Source organism: Penicillium macrosclerotiorum (assembly GCF_028827735.1).
Source record: "Penicillium macrosclerotiorum strain IBT 26536 chromosome Unknown utg000001l_segment0_segment0, whole genome shotgun sequence".
In the NCBI taxonomy this organism is placed as follows: Eukaryota; Fungi; Ascomycota; class Eurotiomycetes; order Eurotiales; family Aspergillaceae; genus Penicillium; species Penicillium macrosclerotiorum.
In genome coordinates this window covers 1,324,986-1,342,813 of record NW_026643081.1, presented here as the reverse complement: position 1 = coordinate 1,342,813, position 17,828 = coordinate 1,324,986, and the positions used below count along the sequence as shown (strand labels likewise).

Sequence of the window (17,828 nt, the reverse complement as noted above, 5' to 3'; positions counted from 1 at the left end):
TTCTTTGTATGAGACATGTAAAAACAGTGCGCAATACAATTGCCGTGCTTGTTCACGATTCACACTGCCTCTCCTGCTAGTGCATGTGCCTTGTGCTCTGTAGAGAAAGACCTTGTCGCGTCCATTCTGGCATGGCTTTTTCTTTTTTTTTCTCTTCTCATGATATGTTCTGTAGACAAGGATATACTCGAGTATACAAGTCTATGTATTGGTGGTATAGAATTATGTGCATGCTGCTCTTCGTTGAGTGCGACCCCTGCCGAATCCTAACTTCTAACCTCACGACCTTCATGCTCGGGAGGACGGCCACCTCTTTTCCAACTACAAACCCCACATCAACGCCGCGTTCACTTGACGCTTTCTAATCCCGAAAGAAGAGCGATCCGATAAAAAAAGACCAAGTCCATAGATTACTCTTTGGAACGGCTTCTTATCACGCGCGTGACGCCTTAGCATGTGAAAGCGCCGCTCCACCAGCAGCTTCCCCCCGAGCGACCTGGACGTCCTCGACCGCGCAAAAATGGGGTCCTGGCTGTCCGGCCTGTGGAACGTACTGTCCGCCATCTACAGTATGATGCTGGATGTTACGCAGTTCTGGGAACAGGTGAGTGTGCTGTCCTGTTGACTCCTGCTGGGGCTGGGGTATACGCGGGGAATGGCGGAGAAAGGGGGGTTGCTGGCTGGATTTGCCCGCCAACCCACCATCTCTGCTGAATCCCAGCTCGAAACCCGGATCCCAGACCAAAAGGAAGACTAAAACTAGGCTCATAATTCCATAGAAGCTGCTGTCATGGTGGAAATCGAAGTCGCCCAAGAATCGGCGCTTTCAAACACTCGCCACGGCGCAGTCCTACCAGGAGTGGGAGGAGGCTGCGTTCGAGCTGGACGAGCTCCTGAGTAAAGACACTTGGTATGGCAACTTAGCAATGAGATTATTTGATCTGTTCATCAACTAATTATCTGCCTAGGCGGCAGAATCCTGTCAGTCGACACTATGACTATCGGCTTATCCTTGGGCGGATGGAGTCCTTAATGAGAGCCCGTGAGAGTGAGGATATTTTGACACTTGTCAATCTGCTTCGGTCTGGACTGGTCCGCAACCTCGGCAATATTACCTCCACTAAGCTGTTTACTCATGCTTACGCTGGCACTAAACTCTTGATCGATGACTATATCACGCAGGTTGCGTTATCAATCCAGTATATTGCTTCGTTGCAGCCAGACTCCGGACACGAGGGGGTCTTTACCTCACAGGCGAAACTCGAGCTATTGCACGATACTCGACAAGCATTTGGACGCACGACCCTGCTGCTGCAGGGCGGGTCGGCTTTCGGGCTCTGTCATTTGGGCGTCGTCAAGGCTCTGCACCTTCAAGGGCTGCTGCCGCGGATCATCACCGGTACTGCTACTGGCGCAATGATCGCTGCACTTGTGGGTATACATCCTGAAAGTGAACTTCTTGCACTGCTGGATGGCGATACTATTGATCTTTCTGCGTTTGATCGCCGACAGAAAGGCGCGGAAGGAACTCCTCCCGACAGTTGGATCCAAACATTTTTTAGGCGGTTAAAACGATTCTTCAAAAAGGGACATTTTTTCGACATGGAGCTCCTCGAAGAATGTGTCCGTGTCAATGTGGGTGACTTGACCTTCGAAGAGGCCTATGCCAGGTCTAAACGGATCTTAAACATTACCGTTGCTACTGCTGGCAAGACTGGTACCCCTAATCTTCTCAACTACTTGACGGCACCGAATGTGGTATGTCTCAATCTCATCCGATTTGCCCTCCTTCCTAGAGTATTTATCTAACCTTTTTATATTACTAGTTGATCTGGTCTGCTGCCGCAGCATCTAATGCCTCGTCTTCGTCTACTATCTCTTCCCCCGTCACTATCTATTGCAAGGATGAGACCGGTTCAATCGTCCCTTGGCCGCTCACCCAGGACGCCGTCTTTCAACCTTGGCGGCATATCAATTACAACGACGGCGAATCTCCCCTCTCTCGCATCGCTGAACTTTTCAACGTAAACCACTTCATCGTCTCCCAGGCCCGGCCCTACTTGATCCCATTCCTCCGCTCCGAGCTCAATCTCCTCGACCGCCACCAAACAGGCTGGAACAACCTCTCCCGATCCGTGATGCGTTTAGTGCTCGTTGAGATCCGCCACCGCCTCCGCCAATTAGATTACATGAACCTCCTCCCCGGCTCCTTGAGTCGCCTCCTGATCGATGAAACCATCCCAGGCCCCAACCTCACCCTCGTTCCCGACCTCACATTCCAAGACCTACCCAAGCTCTTCCAACAGCCTACTCGCGCCCGCATTGCAGAGTGGACGCTCAAGGGTGAGCGTGGCGTCTGGCCTGCTATCAGCGCTCTGAAAGTCCGCGAGGCTGTGGAAATTGAGCTGGACCGTGGGTACCAGCTTGTGCGTCGTCGCCGACCAAGCGACCAAGCCCTCCCTACGCCGCGAAACTTTGCTCACGAGGGAACTGTATATCGCCGGCGGGGTAACAGTGAGAATGACATGGAGAACGGAATCCTAGCTGATGGGGAAGGAAGGCATACACAGGAGACTTATCTTTAGTGGTCGGGAGGGGGTGTGGGTGTGGGTGTGAAACTTACTCATATATGCTACGAAGCGCAAAGGCATTTTTCCTGTTATAGCACTAGAGCTTCATGATATAGAATACAGAAACCTTCTTCACTGAGGTAGATTATTTCATTTTATCCGCAGGTTTCTATTTATATTTATATATATTTCTTTTGTTGCGGCCAACCACTGTAGAACGGGTTGAATGCATTGTTGCTCTAAATGCCGCGCTAGGTTTGGAGCAGCCCACTTTGCATGCGCAAAATAATACTTATAGATGTACTGGGACTGGGACGAGTATAGACATCTCTTCCTAGACATTCTATTCTTATGCAGAGAAAGAAAAATTGTCGCGTATTACAGCTGATCTGTTTTTGGACCCCGGTGTCCCCTCACACCCCCCCACATGGTCAGTGGATCACAGCCCTAAAGACCCGACATCTACCACTTAGTTTTTTACTCAGGACACTTCCCAGGACGGTGGTCGGGCTTTCTGGAACAAAAGTAAACAGGTGTCTTCATTTCAGCTAGGGGAGTCAAAATGAAGAAGAATAAAAGACAGTAGAAGGTAAATGACCTTATTAGAGTAAATAAAAAGGCTGATTCCAAAGAGCAATTACATTGACGGGGCCTGGATTAAGTTGAGCTGAGATCTTCACTTCGTTCCGCAACAGAATCTGGGAGCACATGAAGTTGAGCCCCTCAATGGAAGCATGTCATCAAGAGGTATCAAACAAAGAGGTAAAATAAGATCGTAAGAATATAAGAGGGGAAGATCGGGTGCAAATGTAGAGAATATGGGACGGGACACAAAGAAATTAAGAAGGCAAAACAGAAAACATTAGGTACCGGTGTACAAGACAGGAGAAGACATTACGATTAGTGGGCAGTCGATGGGCGTCCCGCGGTCTCAGAGCGCGAGTTTTGACGCGATACGCGCGAGCGCAGGCTGAGTCGCGACGAGGCCGGTGGACCTTCTGTGGCCACAAGAGGGGGGACTAGATGGTGGCATTAGTTAGCGTGAAGATCAAAGAGATGATAGGAGGGAGAATGAGAGCAAAACACTTACTGCTAAATCCATAGCCCTCCGTGGTTCCCTGTCGGTCTTGCGGGTCGATCTCGACGCGGATGGCCACGTCTAGACCACCGTACATGCCGCTATTGGTGCTGAAGCCATCCGCTGCAGGATGAACCGTCCCGACGTCGACTTCGCCCTTGTGCAGCGGGGAATGGCCGTCTTTAGGCAGGTGATCGAGTTTGGCACTCACGGTGGGGGCATTGCCGTTCGTTGCGGGCGCAACGACTTCGGTCAGCGTGGCGAAGTTACGCGACGGCATGGTGACCGTGTTCCACGAGGCGCTCTTCTCATTCCCACCTGGCTGTTTGTCGAAGAACGACATGAGCGTCTCGTCGCAGTGACGATCAAGGTGGTGGATCTTGTTGCGACGGGCCAGCAGGTTGGCCACGGCCTTGGGCGGAGGCTTGTTGGTGATGGCGCTGCTAATCACGTTCACGATGAAGCGGTGGTCATTTTCTCCGGCCAGGTTGAGCTTCGGGTTCGAGTAGAACCGGCCGACGGCGGCGAGATGGACATCACCGCCGAGGATGGTCACGCGCACTGAGTGTGCCCGCGCAAACTCTTGCAGGCGGTTGACGAGCATCTTACGCTCGCGCTTGTGCTGCCGTGCCGTGTAGTGGTCGTCCAGATCGTCCAGCAGATCGACCTGGCCGTCGAACTCATTGAACAGGCCGCCCGCAACTCCAAAGCGCTTGTTGAGCAGACGGATGGGGGCGATGATTGGAGAAGTCAGGATGTTTTCAAGCCAGGCTAGACGTGGATAGGCGATGGGCACGCCCAGTAAGACCACCAGGTGCTTGATATCGCCGTCGGCAGCTTCGATCTCCTCTTGTAGCCGCGAGAAAATCAAGTTATAGGTATCCTCATAGTTCACCTGGTGCCTGGTTCGCTCTGTGCGAGCGTCTAGGCCCACGAAAGCAATGCGCTTGCCGAAACGCATGTACAGACTGCGACTGCGCTCCTCCACGTAAGGGCCAGGGCGCTTGCCCACAATCCAGCTGTCATCCTGCACCTGATTTTCAAGAACGTAGGTGTTCTCGGTCTGACGAGGATCAACGCCAGACGTTCCGTTGACCGCGTGCATGGTCTGAGGCGCATCAGTGGTGAAGGTGGACTTGGGGGGAGCAATGTGGTGCTGAAACAGGCAGTAGTACTTGAACGCGACGCCACCGATGCCACGAAAAACGGCACACTTCATGAAGTGGTCTGTGTACGAGCCGAATCCATCGATAATATCGTGGTCATCCCAAATGTTGACCTGCGGAATGCGCCCATTGGCTGCACGAAAGGGCTCAGTGTTGTACCAGCGAACGTAGTTGGCATAGTAGAACTCATCGCACTCCACGCGCATCTTATTATTGAAGTCGTGGTTGCGGCGCTTGTGTGGGTTACCGATAGCCGTCCAGGATTTCAGGGGACCGTCCACCCGAATCCCGTCGTTGTAGATCTGGTCACCACCACCGACCATGACATGGAAGGGCTTCTCCCCGTGGACGCGCAGCACATCGTGCCACAGGTTCGGGCCAATCCAGGCATCCATGTCGGTGCCTACGGAGAACCCATTGCAGGAGTGAAACATCATGCGCATGGATTGATCGGCGGCCGGGACGACAAAGTCCCAGGACGTCTGGACCGGCTCGCCAGATTCGTTGAACAGACCTGGGATATTATATTCCCAGCGCGCCTCAAAGACATCGACCGGCACCGCCAGGTCGAAGCGCCAAAACGACTTCTGGGGGTCTTGGTAGAGTTTCAGACCCTCGATATTCTGGGATGATTGCGATTGGGCTTGTGTGTCGGATGCGATGGGGCCAAGCGGGCGCAAGTGCAGCTGCGGCTGCTCCTGACCGGGCTTGGTGACAATCAACACACTGCCATGCCAGACCGGGGTGGGCTCATAGTGCATGTTCTTCAGATTGATCAAGGGACCCGAGATGAGCTCGAAGCGATTGTTGGTACTGTGAGATACCTGGGCGGCGGGCTCGCCATTTGGGATGACCCCTGGACATGTTCGCCGAGTCAGCTTCAAACATCGGACTGCGTTATTTGTGGCGCGATCCTGCAGGGTCTAATCTTCTCTAACCTACCATTGACCGGAGGAACAGTCGATTCCGCCATTGTGTAAAGGAAGTGAGCGCGCTCTCACACGGTCGCGGACAGCGCCGAGATTCGAAGAAGTAGGGGGGTGGGGAGGGAAGCAATGGCGAGCGCCGTGGACAATTCGTCGCACGGGGGAGCTGTAGAGGGAGGAAACTCCGGTCGAATTGGACGAATTCAGGGGATTTGAGTGGACTGAATGAAGAGCGGAGGGAGAAAGTTGGACGTTAGGCAGAGGTCAAACAGCCAACTGTAGGGCTGCAGGGCTGAGGAAGCGAGATGAGATGAGCGCAGATCGGTGCAACCTGTACCGAATACCTGAATCCTCCGCCGCGCCGGGCGGGCATAGCTGGGTACCCGCGACTTGGTCCAGCGAAACATGACGCTGCCAAGAGCCGCCGCCGGCGGGGAGAGCGTGAGTCCGCCCAATCACCCAACTATGATTTCGACTCCGCACAGGATGCGCCACGTCGCGCCACAGAATCCGGTTTTCAGCGGCCGATGATTGGTCTGTAAGCAGAGCTCCAGCCGTCGGGAGAACGAGAGAAGTGGCGGTGCAGAAAACAGCTCCAATCGTGCAGGTTGCCTTGCTTCGTTGCTTTTGCGAGGATTCCTGATTGGAATATACGAGTCCGAGAGCATCGGCTGATCTGCATGGCGACGTGGACAACGTGGACATACATGAGCGCGCATTATACCGGGTAATATCACATCACTATTCTGTATCCTGCATGAAACGGGAGGTGCATCCCACCATTATTGAATTGGGGGTGTGCGAGACCATTGATAGACCAATGGGTCGGTGCTGGCCCTTTTTCCAATAGACTCATCGAGGATCCACCTAGAAGGAACCATCTTGTCTATCAACGTAGGCCTGACAAATAATGATGCAGGAACCCAACAAACCTAGCCTGTTGTCTCCTCAACTCACTACAATTGGATTTTGTACCCTATATGAACTACGACACTACAGGCCACGGACTTTCCGGATGATGACTGATTCATAGTTCGGACTTTGGACTATATACAGGATCGCAAAGAGATATGCCGCATCTCCCACTGTCGGATCAGATCAAATAAAAAGTCTTAAAGTGATCTACACCGAGATGAGGAGTAGACTGGACAACAGAAGTACAAAAACATAAAACAAAAACAAATCCACACTAGACGAGCCGAGGGTTCCGAAGCCCTCCATCTTGGCTGGCTTGGCATGGATACCGAGCACACTCATGACTCGCCAGTAGTCAATCGCCTAAGGTAGCGGGAGCTCCGCATGGCCCTGCGCCCACAAGCTGCAAACAATGGTGAGCACGAGCACTGTATTTAGTGTCGCTAATCCAACGACCTCCAGTGTCTGCACAGCCTGGGCAGGGAGTCCCAGCACGGAGCCTAGAACGCGAACCCACTGACGCATCGCCAGCGCATCCGTTGTCTGGGTCCCCTCCTGGCCGACGCCGGGACAGAATAGCGCCGGTGCCTGGATCGGCAACATCTCCGAACCCAGAAGCTCGCCAACTTTGCGCTCCAGAAACTGCGACGCACTCAGCCCATCGCGCGTGGCGATCCAGGCCTCTTGCGAGGCACGGCATAGCAGAGCGCGTAGTCCCAGCTCATGCGACCGCAGGCATGCGGGTAGTTTGATGTCAAGTGCGGCGAGAAATTCTGTGTAATCATTGACAAACTGCACGAACTGGATAACCAGAAGAAGATCTAGACCGGCAGGGAATTCACGCGTGCTCTCGCGGAAGTAATTGAAGACACCGATCCACAGCGTCTGCGGGTGGCCAGCCATTGTGTAGTCAAGTACGGCCTGGAATCGGGCGAGGGGGACGTTGATGACCAGTTCACCTTCATCCCAGACACTGCGTAAGGTGTCCAGGGTCTGGGGAGCGGAGGGAAAGAGGAAGGCGAGGAGCGATGCATTTGTGAGATCAAAAGCCAGAACGAGACTGCATTCCTGGTCGCTGTGTGAGCAGGGTAAAGGCAGGGAGGAGAAGACGATGATGGGCTGCTCCCAGGCGGGCTCGTTATCATAGTAGTTGTCGTCGTCCTTGCTGAGACTCAGGACCCGGAAGCTTTGCGAGCGGGTCCCGTACATCTCCAACATCTGGCTGTCAAAAATGAGTGACTCCCATTCCTGATCCTTCTCAATCGTGGACAAGAAAAGGTACCAGTCGATCATGCCCCAAGGATGCAGGGAAGCCTGTTTGAGCTCAGATGTAATGCCGCCCCCGCAAGGGGAGGAGCCCCGAGTGGAGCTATAGAGAGGCTGAACCATCGTGGATAGATTGATATATGGTGTCGGTACGTTTGTCGAGAAGTTGATACAGCGACTTTTCATATTTCGTTCAATACGTGCCACTCAACATATGCCGTTATACATGTTGCTCAATATAGTAGTCGGTGTGTCTTCTGGATTCAAGTCTCGGTAGCTGGAATCGCAGATGCAAAAGCAATCCACTGAAAAGGGGCTTCCGTTGATATACATACAAGTATGGGAAGAGGTAGCGTGTAGAGTCTTGGTGTCGGTGAAGACAGTATAGTATAATATCACGATGATCAGTATAAGGCGGATGAAGATGTTACTACGAAGGACGAAACTCTGCGAGAGACAGACCTTGCAAGATATAAAAGCTGCCAGATAGAGAAAACCAAGTATTTTCTTTTGAAGGCTAAGACTTGACTGTATGCTCACTGTGGGCAGATTTCTAAAATTTCTTCAACCTTTTCAATATTCTTGTCTTATGGGTTAATCATTCATAGGCTATCTTGAAGCTGAACTGGAACCGGCCCGCAACAAGGCCGTTGTTATACCCGAAGGAGTCCTCCATCTGCAGCGGGCAATTCTTTATCCAAATTTGGACAAAGAGTTGCACCCAGAATCGAACTATAGATTCGCAATAATGGCAAGCTCTAACTGGTGTTATCATTATCTGAAACAGGCTGCAATTACTCAGCTTCAATGCGCTTTGTTCCGTCTAACTACCATGAGCACATTCCAAGTTGGCCGCTGGTTCTTTGTACGGAGAGAGATTGGTACCTCGATAACCGCTATAGGCAGCAACATCCTTCGTTTCTCTTTGTCATCCATTGTCATCTATGGATCTGGAAGTAGCTGGGAGGTTGAAATGATCTAGACTGCACGAGAATATGACGTCAATATCTTGCTTTATTCTATCAGATATGCTACTTCAGGCTAGACTCAACATAACAGAGCTCAATATTGTGCTGTGCCTCGGTTCTTATTGAAAACTAGACCGAGTGTTAGGTGCCTCTTGTTGTTGAGTAGTAGTAGGCGTTCGCGCCTGACTACCAAGGCTCCCCACTTCGCAACAGATAAGTTCATCAACTTTAGGCATATCTCCACCCTTGGGTTTCTCGGGGCACCTATATGATATACTATTTCAAGCACAGCTTTCAAAGGAAGGCGTTTACTATCCTCCTGGTACTCGGTACACATGAGGCAATAGTCAAGGTATACATTACTTTGTGCCGTGTCTTTCACCTGATCGTCATGGTAGTCCGTATTTCGTATCTACTCTCTTCATGCAAGCATACCCATTAAGTGTCTGCCATCAGAAATAATCCAGGTGACGAAATTAATATACGAAAAGTTTGATGCAGATTGATCATGTAGCTATCAGTAATATACAGGCTGGCACTTGGTACGGCCGACGACTCGCTCTTCAAAGATGACTTTAATCTATTCATTATATAGCCTAATTCAAGATTACTGAGAAGTCGAGAATTTCTGATCGATGAACTAGCTTCTCAGAGTGTTGCCAGTGACATGTCTAGGAATTCTTTATGTTTGTGGTGGAACCACAACCACACGTGATGACGGCGCGGGGTCCGCGGGGAAACAGACAGAAGCAAAGAACATTTTCCTTTAGCAACAACCTTCGATAGCCTTAATCTCTTCTTCTCTTCAATCCTTCCCCAGCGCCAAACACCCAGTTCAACAGAGCCTGCATCGAAATATATAACGCTACCAAAATGTCGGCGGAAAGCCTTCCCATAAACCCGACCGCCTTCGCCGAAGCCATCAAAGAGCTCACGCTGTCTACGGTATACGCTAAAGTCGCGGAGCTCCGCAATTCCATCGCGCACCTGCAGCGCTCTAACGTCGAGCTGCGCATATTCCTCCTTGAGTCACAAGACTCCGAAGAAGATAAGAAAGAGCTGGAGGGCTATATCACCGAGAACGAGGGGGTGATGAAGTCTATGGAGGAGCGGCTTGCGCTGCTCAAGACCGAGGTGGAGAATCGTGGACAGCAGTGGATTGAGGTGGAGGATGAGAAGGAGAACTCAGGAGAAGGACAGAGACCGAATGGCTTACCAGAGCCGACCACGAACGGAACTGCTGCTGACGGGCACCAGAGCGACAATGCGGGGGAGAATGGGGATGAGGGCGTCTATCTTTGAACGGGATCGCGCTGGCATGATTTGATGCTAACAAATATCACCACTTCGACTCATGAGATCACGAGGGAGCATGTCCAGACCACATCGCTATGTCACTAGCAGCTTCAAATTTGTTGGCAGCGAGCGACTTGTTCCACCCTATCGCAACCCCGCAGTGTGACGGTTCTTTCCATTTATTCCAGAGGATCTTGGGAAATTGAATCTTGCGCCATTATGAGGGATACAAAGGAAAGCAAAGACCCATTTGTGAACTTGACAACTGGAGAGGGAATCATTCAACCTCACTCTTAAAATAAGGGGAAGAGTTTGAGTGATTATATGAAAGTGTCAGGGATCTCCTATTTTTTCCTAGGCTACCGCTCATTGTTTCTCGTCGTCAATTCTTTTGGTCCTTTGGAGCACAATCTCTGTGTTCCAATTTTGGCGAATCCCCGATGAGATGAAATCGTCGACGCTGAAATTTTTGGTGGCGGAGGTTACTACATGGGGCTTTGGATCCGTTCGAAGTGGTCGCCGGGCGAATGTCAAGATCCTTGAACAATACACCGTTTCAAGATTTTAGCCTCAGCCAAAGTTTCTCACCAAACCCTAAAAAGGTTTAAAATTGGACAAAATTCTTCAATGAAAAATCAAATCAAATCTTGTAACATATGCGAGCAACAGAGCGATGAAATCTTTAAATCTATCCATCCTTCAGCCACTATGTCTTGCTTGATTGATCTGTATACTACGAGTGTAGCCTGATATTCTACGAAGGTCACCTGGGTCTGTTTTGATATCACTGGAAAGACCAGGTATAGGATCTTCCAAAATCCTTTACAGGTATCTGTTTGAAAGTCCCGCTTGTTTCTAGATTTATCAGGTTGTTGAAATGAAATGTACGTTGAATGTCATCTATCCAAACGAGGACCATCGATGTTCCTTTTCATAGTAACCATTAAATATGAATCCTTCATTCCGAAAAACAAAGGCCTGTTATCTTGCAGCTTCGCAGTCTGTATCAACACATACCACAGAAACTGTCTTTTTCTTAGACAACCGTATCGGTTGTCGATTCAGAATAGGCATCTGAAAGTGCAGTTTTGATTTTTGAGGCCCGCCGAAAACGAGTGCTCCTCCGGGACAGGTTTCTTCGCATCGCTCACCCGGAACTGCGGATGGTCGACGAGTATGGATCTCTTGAAGAAAAGCCGGATGCGTCCAGCAGGAGTCTCTTTCGTCCTTGTGCTGACACGGTTGAAATGGACGTCCTTTCAGCCGCCAGTAGTGTGTATGCGAAAGGCGTTGAATGAAATCAAGGAGGGGTCCACCATGTTTCTGCGATAGCTTCTCGATGCTGTACATGGACACGGCCATCAAATCAGAGCCTTCTGGGATGCGATTGCATGGAGATAGTATATCTGGCGAGCGCTTGCCGACGATCGCATCCCCGAGGCCGGCGCAAAATAGACAATTCACTTCACTCAAAAGAGACGCCCACATCAGGCCGTCTTTTGTGATTTGTTGCTTCTTGAGTTCAATCCTTGGTGACTCCATGACAATATCCATGAATTCATATCCAAAAATTGTCGCACCTCGCGATGGCTGTACGTCAATCCGTGAGAGGTTCACCGAGAATCCGAGGATGAGGTCTCGGACTGTCAACTTGTCCCGACCAGACCCGTCAAGGACTGTATCGCCCTGGCCTTCTAGCACTCTGTATGACGCGGATGCGCTGTCAGATGCTGGTATGGCTCTGGGTGCCACGCTAAGGCTATCCCCGAGTGTCTTTGAATAGACTAGCATCATATGATGGAAGACACAGAGCAGTGGCACCAACCAGGCCCTCCCGGCACTCACGTCGTAAATAAGGACCTGTTCCATCATGCTGCCTTTCAGGCACTTGAGATAGTTGCGAGAGGGATCGTTCTTGACGGTGTTGATCGTCCTGTCAAAAGCCATACCCAACTGTCCACCGACTTGAATCGGGGCTGCGGATTGAACCAGCAACTGAACATTCGCTCCTTTCCAATGCCAGGACACGCGTTTGACCTCCGAGTCAGACCATGCTACATTCGGCGGGAGTTCATCTGTTCCTAGGAGAATGTTGGCCTCCTGGCACCAACCCAGCAAGGCTTTCCTTGACTGTAAGAGGTCAAGCTCAAAAACTCGAAGCCATTTCCGCTTGATAGATTTTAATTTCGACACCTTGATTTGCGAATCATCTTTAGTGGTCTCCAGGTGCCACAGAACCTTATCGTCGGTTGTGATTCGGATAGGAACCAATGCAGTGGAATAGCCCATAAGAACCAGACCGGAATTAACGGTAATGGGATATTCCACTGCTGATAATTGAATCATAGCGGAGAAATCAAGTTCGAGGCCCCGACATGTGTCCATCTTATGCAAAGACGGTTCCGATACTACAATTGCGGAGTCGAATACCCCCATCCAGCACCCGTTATCTTTATTCTTGGCTGATAGATCGAATGGCCGAAGTATGTCCAGCCGAAAACTACCGTCAAAGAAGCTGCCAGTCGAGAGATTGACCGAGTTCGGGGAAGGAGTTCGGAAATTCAGACATATCCACGCCATTATTTCGAAGACCTCGGGGGTTTCTATGGATGCTGTAACGTGAATTTCATCACTCGATATTTCCAGCAATATAGCATCGCCAACTGGATGTCATTAGCACAATTCTCTTAAATTTCTCAATATTCAGAGAGACTGACCGAAGAATCCCCTGCTGTTTTTAAATGCATTTACGATGCCCTTTAGCACAGTCGTCCCAAGGGTACCGTATTTCTTCTGTAAAAAGTCACCAGACTTGCTGAATTCCACGGTGTCAAACATTCGAGTCAGTGAGCCCATGTTAAAAAGCAGGCCGAATATATCCTGACAATCTTTCGTGATAGCCGGGAGTTCCCAACTCATGTTAATAGTCTTGAGAGCCGGATAGCCCGCGAGACTATGTTGTGCAAATTGGGGATTGATATCGTCAGAAATACCTAATTTTCGTATGAGCGCACTCATCAACGGACTGATTTTTGCCCCCGCTTCTACGAGTTTCCGTACAGCTTCCTCATTTTTGTGGTCTACAGCGGCAGAGAGGGCGCTCCCGTATGGTCCGTTCTCCACAGCGAGATCGAGATTGATTGACTCGCGGAGCAGAAGATCCAGATTTTTCATCCGGCAGGACCCCTGAGATGCAATAGCCGCAATCAGAGCACTCCCATGTGGGGCGTTTGGAATTTGTAAGTCGACATCTGCTCCCGCGTTAAGAAGTACTTGTATGGCCTCAGTGCTCCCTGCGGCTAGAGCTACCAGGAGTGGAGTGCCTATGCCATCTTCAATAAAGTTTTGATTGACGTCAAAATCGAGGCCAATAAGGTGTTTCAACAGCCTTGGGTCGTTGTCCCTGATAGCAGCCAGAAATGGTTTTTTTATTGCGCCTTGTGGATAGAAGAGGTTTGGAATCTTCTCTTTCTGGGGTGCGTTGGGAGTTGGAGAGTGTCGTGGGCCGCGCTGGTTGCGCTTTCCAGGAATCGAAGTCTCATCCGAAACAGGGCTCTGGACAAATATTATTAGATATAGACATAATATAAGCTTCAGTCCTTTAATTTGTTCCTTACCTTCTCCCGAGGTAGATGCTCTGTTGATTGCCTTTTCAATGGCTCTTCATGCTTTAATGCAGTAGCCATGCTGGAATCCTTTTTGCGGTCTACTGACTTGTGACTAAAATCTGTGGGAGATGACGATGAGGATAGACGAGAAGAAGTTTCCGGCCTGCGAGACGCAACTGTCGTGCGTGATACGGTAGGTTTTATGTCATCGGAAAATACAGGATTGCGAACAATTTTATCTCTGGAACGGCTTCTGGAACGTCTTCGTGGCTCTGCGGTGGCTTCTTTTCTAGCGGCTGTCGGCTTATTATCAGCTTCTAGTCCGTACGCTAACAGCTTGGTCATTAAGAAGGGAGCCTACCTCGAATCTTCGCAGTTTTATCCGCATATTCTCGGATCTCTTCTTTTGTCAATACTCGCAGCACAATGAAGTAGTCATCCCTCTCCTCAAATCTTTCTTTGCCTTCTCTCAAGGCTGCTGAATTAACCAATCTACGGCTGATTTTTGTCCATCGTGCTCCCTGCGGAATCCCGTCTGTTGTGGTGTCCTTTATGGTGCTGGTTGGTTGTGTTTCAAGCGCAGGCTTCTTGTCGGACGGTTGATCAGAAAGAGTGCGAGCTTGATTAATGATGGGATCGATTCCCGGTCGGACTCTTGGACTGATAGTATTTCGACGATGGGTTGTGTTTCGAATGCTTTCAGGAGCAAAATTATCCAATGTTGACGGCACGGGCGGGCGAGGAAGAAAATCCGACAAAGAACGAACAGCGTTTGAGATTGGTGCAGGCGGGGGATCCAGCCAAGGATTAGGCGTCCTGTAATCATTATAGTACTTTGATGTTACTCTCCCCGGCCGGCTACCTCTAGTTATTATTCCTTCCGTTGATGTTTCATGTACCTGTAGCTCATTCCCGTAATACTCGTGAGGCTTGGGAGAGGGATCATTGCTCTCAAACTGTTGCCTAGGAGTGGTATAGGAAAACGCATCGTAAAAGCCTGAATCTCCTCTTTCCTCGATATAGCTGGTATAGGGTGAAGATATCGTGGGAGGAACTGCTCCAGTTGCATGATCACTGCCGAAGCGCACAGGTGGTGGCCAGGAACGCAGATACGGCTGTTCAAGAGGTGCTACTGGAAGAGGCTCAAAAGATGCATAGCTACCCGGATGGCCGTAATGCTGTTGCGAAAAAGGTCCGCCAGTTGGGTATCCAGTCGGGGGGCTATAACACTGTGTTGCACACAATTCCTGTACACGTGGATGACCTGATAACGGTGGCATATGAGCTCTAAACGGATTTGCATAATAAGGTGTATCGCTCGAGAGCTCAGATCTGTATCCTTGATCTCCTAGCTCAGCGATCGAAGCTGGATGCGGCTCATTGAATTGATAATAGGGTCCAGCGGGATATCCAGGGCCCATCAATGGCTCAAAGCTTTGTAATGCGGCTTGTTGGTCTGTTCCAGACGAAGAGGGTGCTCGAGTTTTCTTCTTCGACGGTCCCATTGTGGTTGTGATAAACTATATAGATTATCGAAGGGATGTTTCATAAAGTAGATTGGATGCCAGATGGCAGAAAGTGGAAGGGAATGGCCCAGATAGTCGCGTCGAACACGCTGAGAGGGGCAGGCTGTCAGCAGACGCCAGTGGCGCTTTTCCTGGAATCTCTTCGTATCGCGAACTGCATTAACATCCAATCGCCAAGCATAGATCATCTGAGTTTAGCAAGAATGCAACTGATAATAATGACTATCGGGTAAGATAGACCAGAGAGATATGGGGTTACGGTGGAGCCTGGGGTTCCCTCTCTTAATGCGGCTCTTGAGATGTGGGCAGCCTTGGCTTCGACTAGGCTTTCCCGCCCGATCAACAGAATAAATTACTGCAAAAAGACTGATGCAGAAGTGTCCCGACGTGTCTTGTGTAGATTGGCAGAAGAGGGAATCCAGTTTAGAATCTATCGGGTTTTTACCTCGAAGGGACTAACAAGAGCCCAAAAAAAGCTCAGTGATATTTAGTTAAGACCAGAACGATTAGGTCATACTTCGCGACTTTAGCGAAGTTCAAGTATCACTAACTTGGAGAGGAAAGGCAGGTCGTGCCAGATCAAAATCTGATGCATATGCAAGATCATCATGATAGAAAATGAAAAATCAAACGAAACAAAAAAAATATTCACACCGCATGCTAAATGCTCAAAGCCCCAGATCTCAAAGCTCCAGGGTCTGTGTCGTATCATCGGCAAACTCTTGTCCATTTTCCCGAATGGCATCAGTTTACAAAAAGGAAAAATGTCAGAAAACACGAACATAAGACAGCACGGCCCAACGCCGACTGGAAGAACATGTCATGGTCGTCACTTCTTAATTCCTTTGGCCACTCTCGATCCCGCGGAGCGTAGGGTTGATCGAGCAGTTGGTTCAGTTGGTAACGGTCTGCTGGGCCCAGTGACCGCCATTCAGAGCCTCGGGAGGCACCCGCTGTTGCTTGATAAACAGATCGATCAAGGGCTGCATCGGCTCCATCTCCTTGTCGGACACAAGCTGGTAGTACTTGGCCACCGTCACGAAGTGGACAAAGCACATGTTTAGGATGTCATGCTTGTTGATGTGCCAGAAAGGGTTCAACCAGTGAGCGTGATAAAGATGGGCATAGCAGCGGAACATCTGCTTCATGATACCCTGGCAATCCTTATAGAAGGTCTGGGGGAATCCGCTGGACTTTCCAATCCACTCGTCGGCATTTCCGTTCGCGCCAGCCGGGTTGGCGGGGTCTGTCGAGTCTGCAGGGGTTGCGGTCGAAGCGGCAGTGGCATCCCGGATGGAGGTGGTCTCGGGGATACCGGTGACCTTTTCGGTAGGGAACATAACCGGGTCATGGATCTTACTGACGATCCATTTCTCAACACGGTTGATGAACTTCGGGGCAGAGATCTTGGCCGCACGGCCGTCGACGAGCCAAGTGTAGGTCAACCTGTTGATTGCTGTTAGTCTGAATCCCCCCGACGGCTTATCATTGTACCCCGCGATCTCCAACGTACCGACCCGCCGACATGGTCGGACATGTGCTTTCATTGCAAATTGGCGCGCCAGTCACACTGTTCACTTCCTGGATGACTTGAAGCATGCCATGGAGGAGGCGGTATTGTTCAACAACTGAAGATCACCCAACGCATCAGCACTTCGATCAATTGCAATCGTCTTGTGGGGCTTACTCTGGTGAGCCAGCCACTCTCCCAGCTCGACATTCTTGGGACAAGCACAGAGGGTCAAGAAATTCCCCCTCACGTTCAACGGAGCGTATTTCTCCTGGAAGAAGTACTTAGGGGCATCGGGATCATTTGCGGCGAGATTATCAATGGCAAGGCTGTTCGAGAGCGAAGGGGAGTTTGACATGGTGCCTGTTGGGGAAGCTTGAGGAGCTTTTGCCGGGCTCTTGGGGGGTTGATTCTTGTTGTTTCCTCCGCGGCCAAAGCCTTGACGACTGTAGGAGGACGGGTCAGCACAAACACGGGAGGGGAAGGGGGTCAGGAGTGGTTTCAGGTGGAGGTAGATGAAATCAAAATGAGAGCGAGGGGATTGTAAAGGAGAAATGCAGCGCGGCTAATAGACTTTGAAAGCCGGGAATGTTGCTTTGCGTTTGTGGCGCCGCTGCTTTGACGATGCTGCAGTATGGAGGGGGGGGAACAAGGGTTCATGGTGCGGTCAAGAGGGAAGTCAACAACGTCGAGGGAGGAGATTCCCCGCGACTACACGGCGACTTACACGCTCTGGAAGAAAGTCGCCATTATTGCAAGAACTCCGTTCAATGGATCAATGGACAAAAGCAAACAACCACGAACACTGGAGAAGACGAGACGGTGAAGATGCCCAGGGAATCCCCTTTTGGTCTGGCCCGCTTGGCTCCTGGGCCGGCCGGATCATCATGTTAATCCGGTGATCTGCCGTGCTTCTCTGGGACTCACGGGCAACGCGGTCGGATCTTGCCCTATCTTTGGCTCCAATTCGTCCTCAATCTTTTCTTTTCTCTCCTGCGA

General features: G+C 50.5%; 8 protein-coding genes across 8 annotated transcripts; 2 read left to right on the top strand and 6 right to left on the bottom strand.

The window, feature by feature from the left end:
• Positions 1-520: 520 nt before the first annotated feature.
• Positions 521-2,585, top strand: N7462_000447 (triacylglycerol lipase family protein; the record flags this gene model as incomplete). The annotated part of the gene is made up of 4 exons (XM_057072173.1): positions 521-604; positions 780-910; positions 969-1,758; positions 1,827-2,585. 4 exons carry the CDS (start codon positions 521-523, stop codon positions 2,583-2,585), a joined length of 1,764 nt encoding a protein of 587 aa, XP_056938703.1.
• An 885-nt stretch (positions 2,586-3,470) lies between these two features.
• On the bottom strand, positions 3,471-5,787 carry N7462_000446 (uncharacterized protein; the record flags this gene model as incomplete). Its single annotated transcript, XM_057072172.1, has 3 exons — positions 3,471-3,589; positions 3,661-5,670; positions 5,757-5,787. 3 exons carry the CDS (start codon positions 5,785-5,787, stop codon positions 3,471-3,473), a joined length of 2,160 nt encoding a protein of 719 aa, XP_056938702.1.
• A 217-nt stretch (positions 5,788-6,004) lies between these two features.
• N7462_000445 (uncharacterized protein) lies at positions 6,005-6,459 on the bottom strand (the record flags this gene model as incomplete). Its single annotated transcript, XM_057072171.1, has 2 exons — positions 6,005-6,379; positions 6,448-6,459. The coding sequence occupies 2 exons, from the start codon at positions 6,457-6,459 to the stop codon at positions 6,005-6,007; spliced, it is 387 nt and encodes a 128-aa protein (XP_056938701.1).
• A 559-nt stretch (positions 6,460-7,018) lies between these two features.
• On the bottom strand, positions 7,019-8,044 carry N7462_000444 (uncharacterized protein; the record flags this gene model as incomplete). The annotated part of the gene is made up of 1 exon (XM_057072170.1): positions 7,019-8,044. The coding sequence occupies one exon, from the start codon at positions 8,042-8,044 to the stop codon at positions 7,019-7,021; it is 1,026 nt and encodes a 341-aa protein (XP_056938700.1).
• Positions 8,045-9,762: 1,718 nt separating this feature from the next.
• Positions 9,763-10,191, top strand: N7462_000443 (uncharacterized protein; the record flags this gene model as incomplete). Its single annotated transcript, XM_057072169.1, has 1 exon — positions 9,763-10,191. One exon carries the CDS (start codon positions 9,763-9,765, stop codon positions 10,189-10,191), a length of 429 nt encoding a protein of 142 aa, XP_056938699.1.
• A 975-nt stretch (positions 10,192-11,166) lies between these two features.
• N7462_000442 (uncharacterized protein) lies at positions 11,167-12,570 on the bottom strand (the record flags this gene model as incomplete). The annotated part of the gene is made up of 1 exon (XM_057072168.1): positions 11,167-12,570. One exon carries the CDS (start codon positions 12,568-12,570, stop codon positions 11,167-11,169), a length of 1,404 nt encoding a protein of 467 aa, XP_056938698.1.
• A 1,567-nt stretch (positions 12,571-14,137) lies between these two features.
• N7462_000441 (uncharacterized protein) lies at positions 14,138-15,298 on the bottom strand (the record flags this gene model as incomplete). Its single annotated transcript, XM_057072167.1, has 1 exon — positions 14,138-15,298. One exon carries the CDS (start codon positions 15,296-15,298, stop codon positions 14,138-14,140), a length of 1,161 nt encoding a protein of 386 aa, XP_056938697.1.
• Positions 15,299-16,212: 914 nt separating this feature from the next.
• On the bottom strand, positions 16,213-17,579 carry N7462_000440 (Mob1/phocein family protein; the record flags this gene model as incomplete). Its single annotated transcript, XM_057072166.1, has 4 exons — positions 16,213-16,765; positions 16,833-16,947; positions 17,007-17,275; positions 17,557-17,579. 4 exons carry the CDS (start codon positions 17,577-17,579, stop codon positions 16,213-16,215), a joined length of 960 nt encoding a protein of 319 aa, XP_056938696.1.
• Between the last annotated feature and the right edge of the window lie 249 nt (positions 17,580-17,828).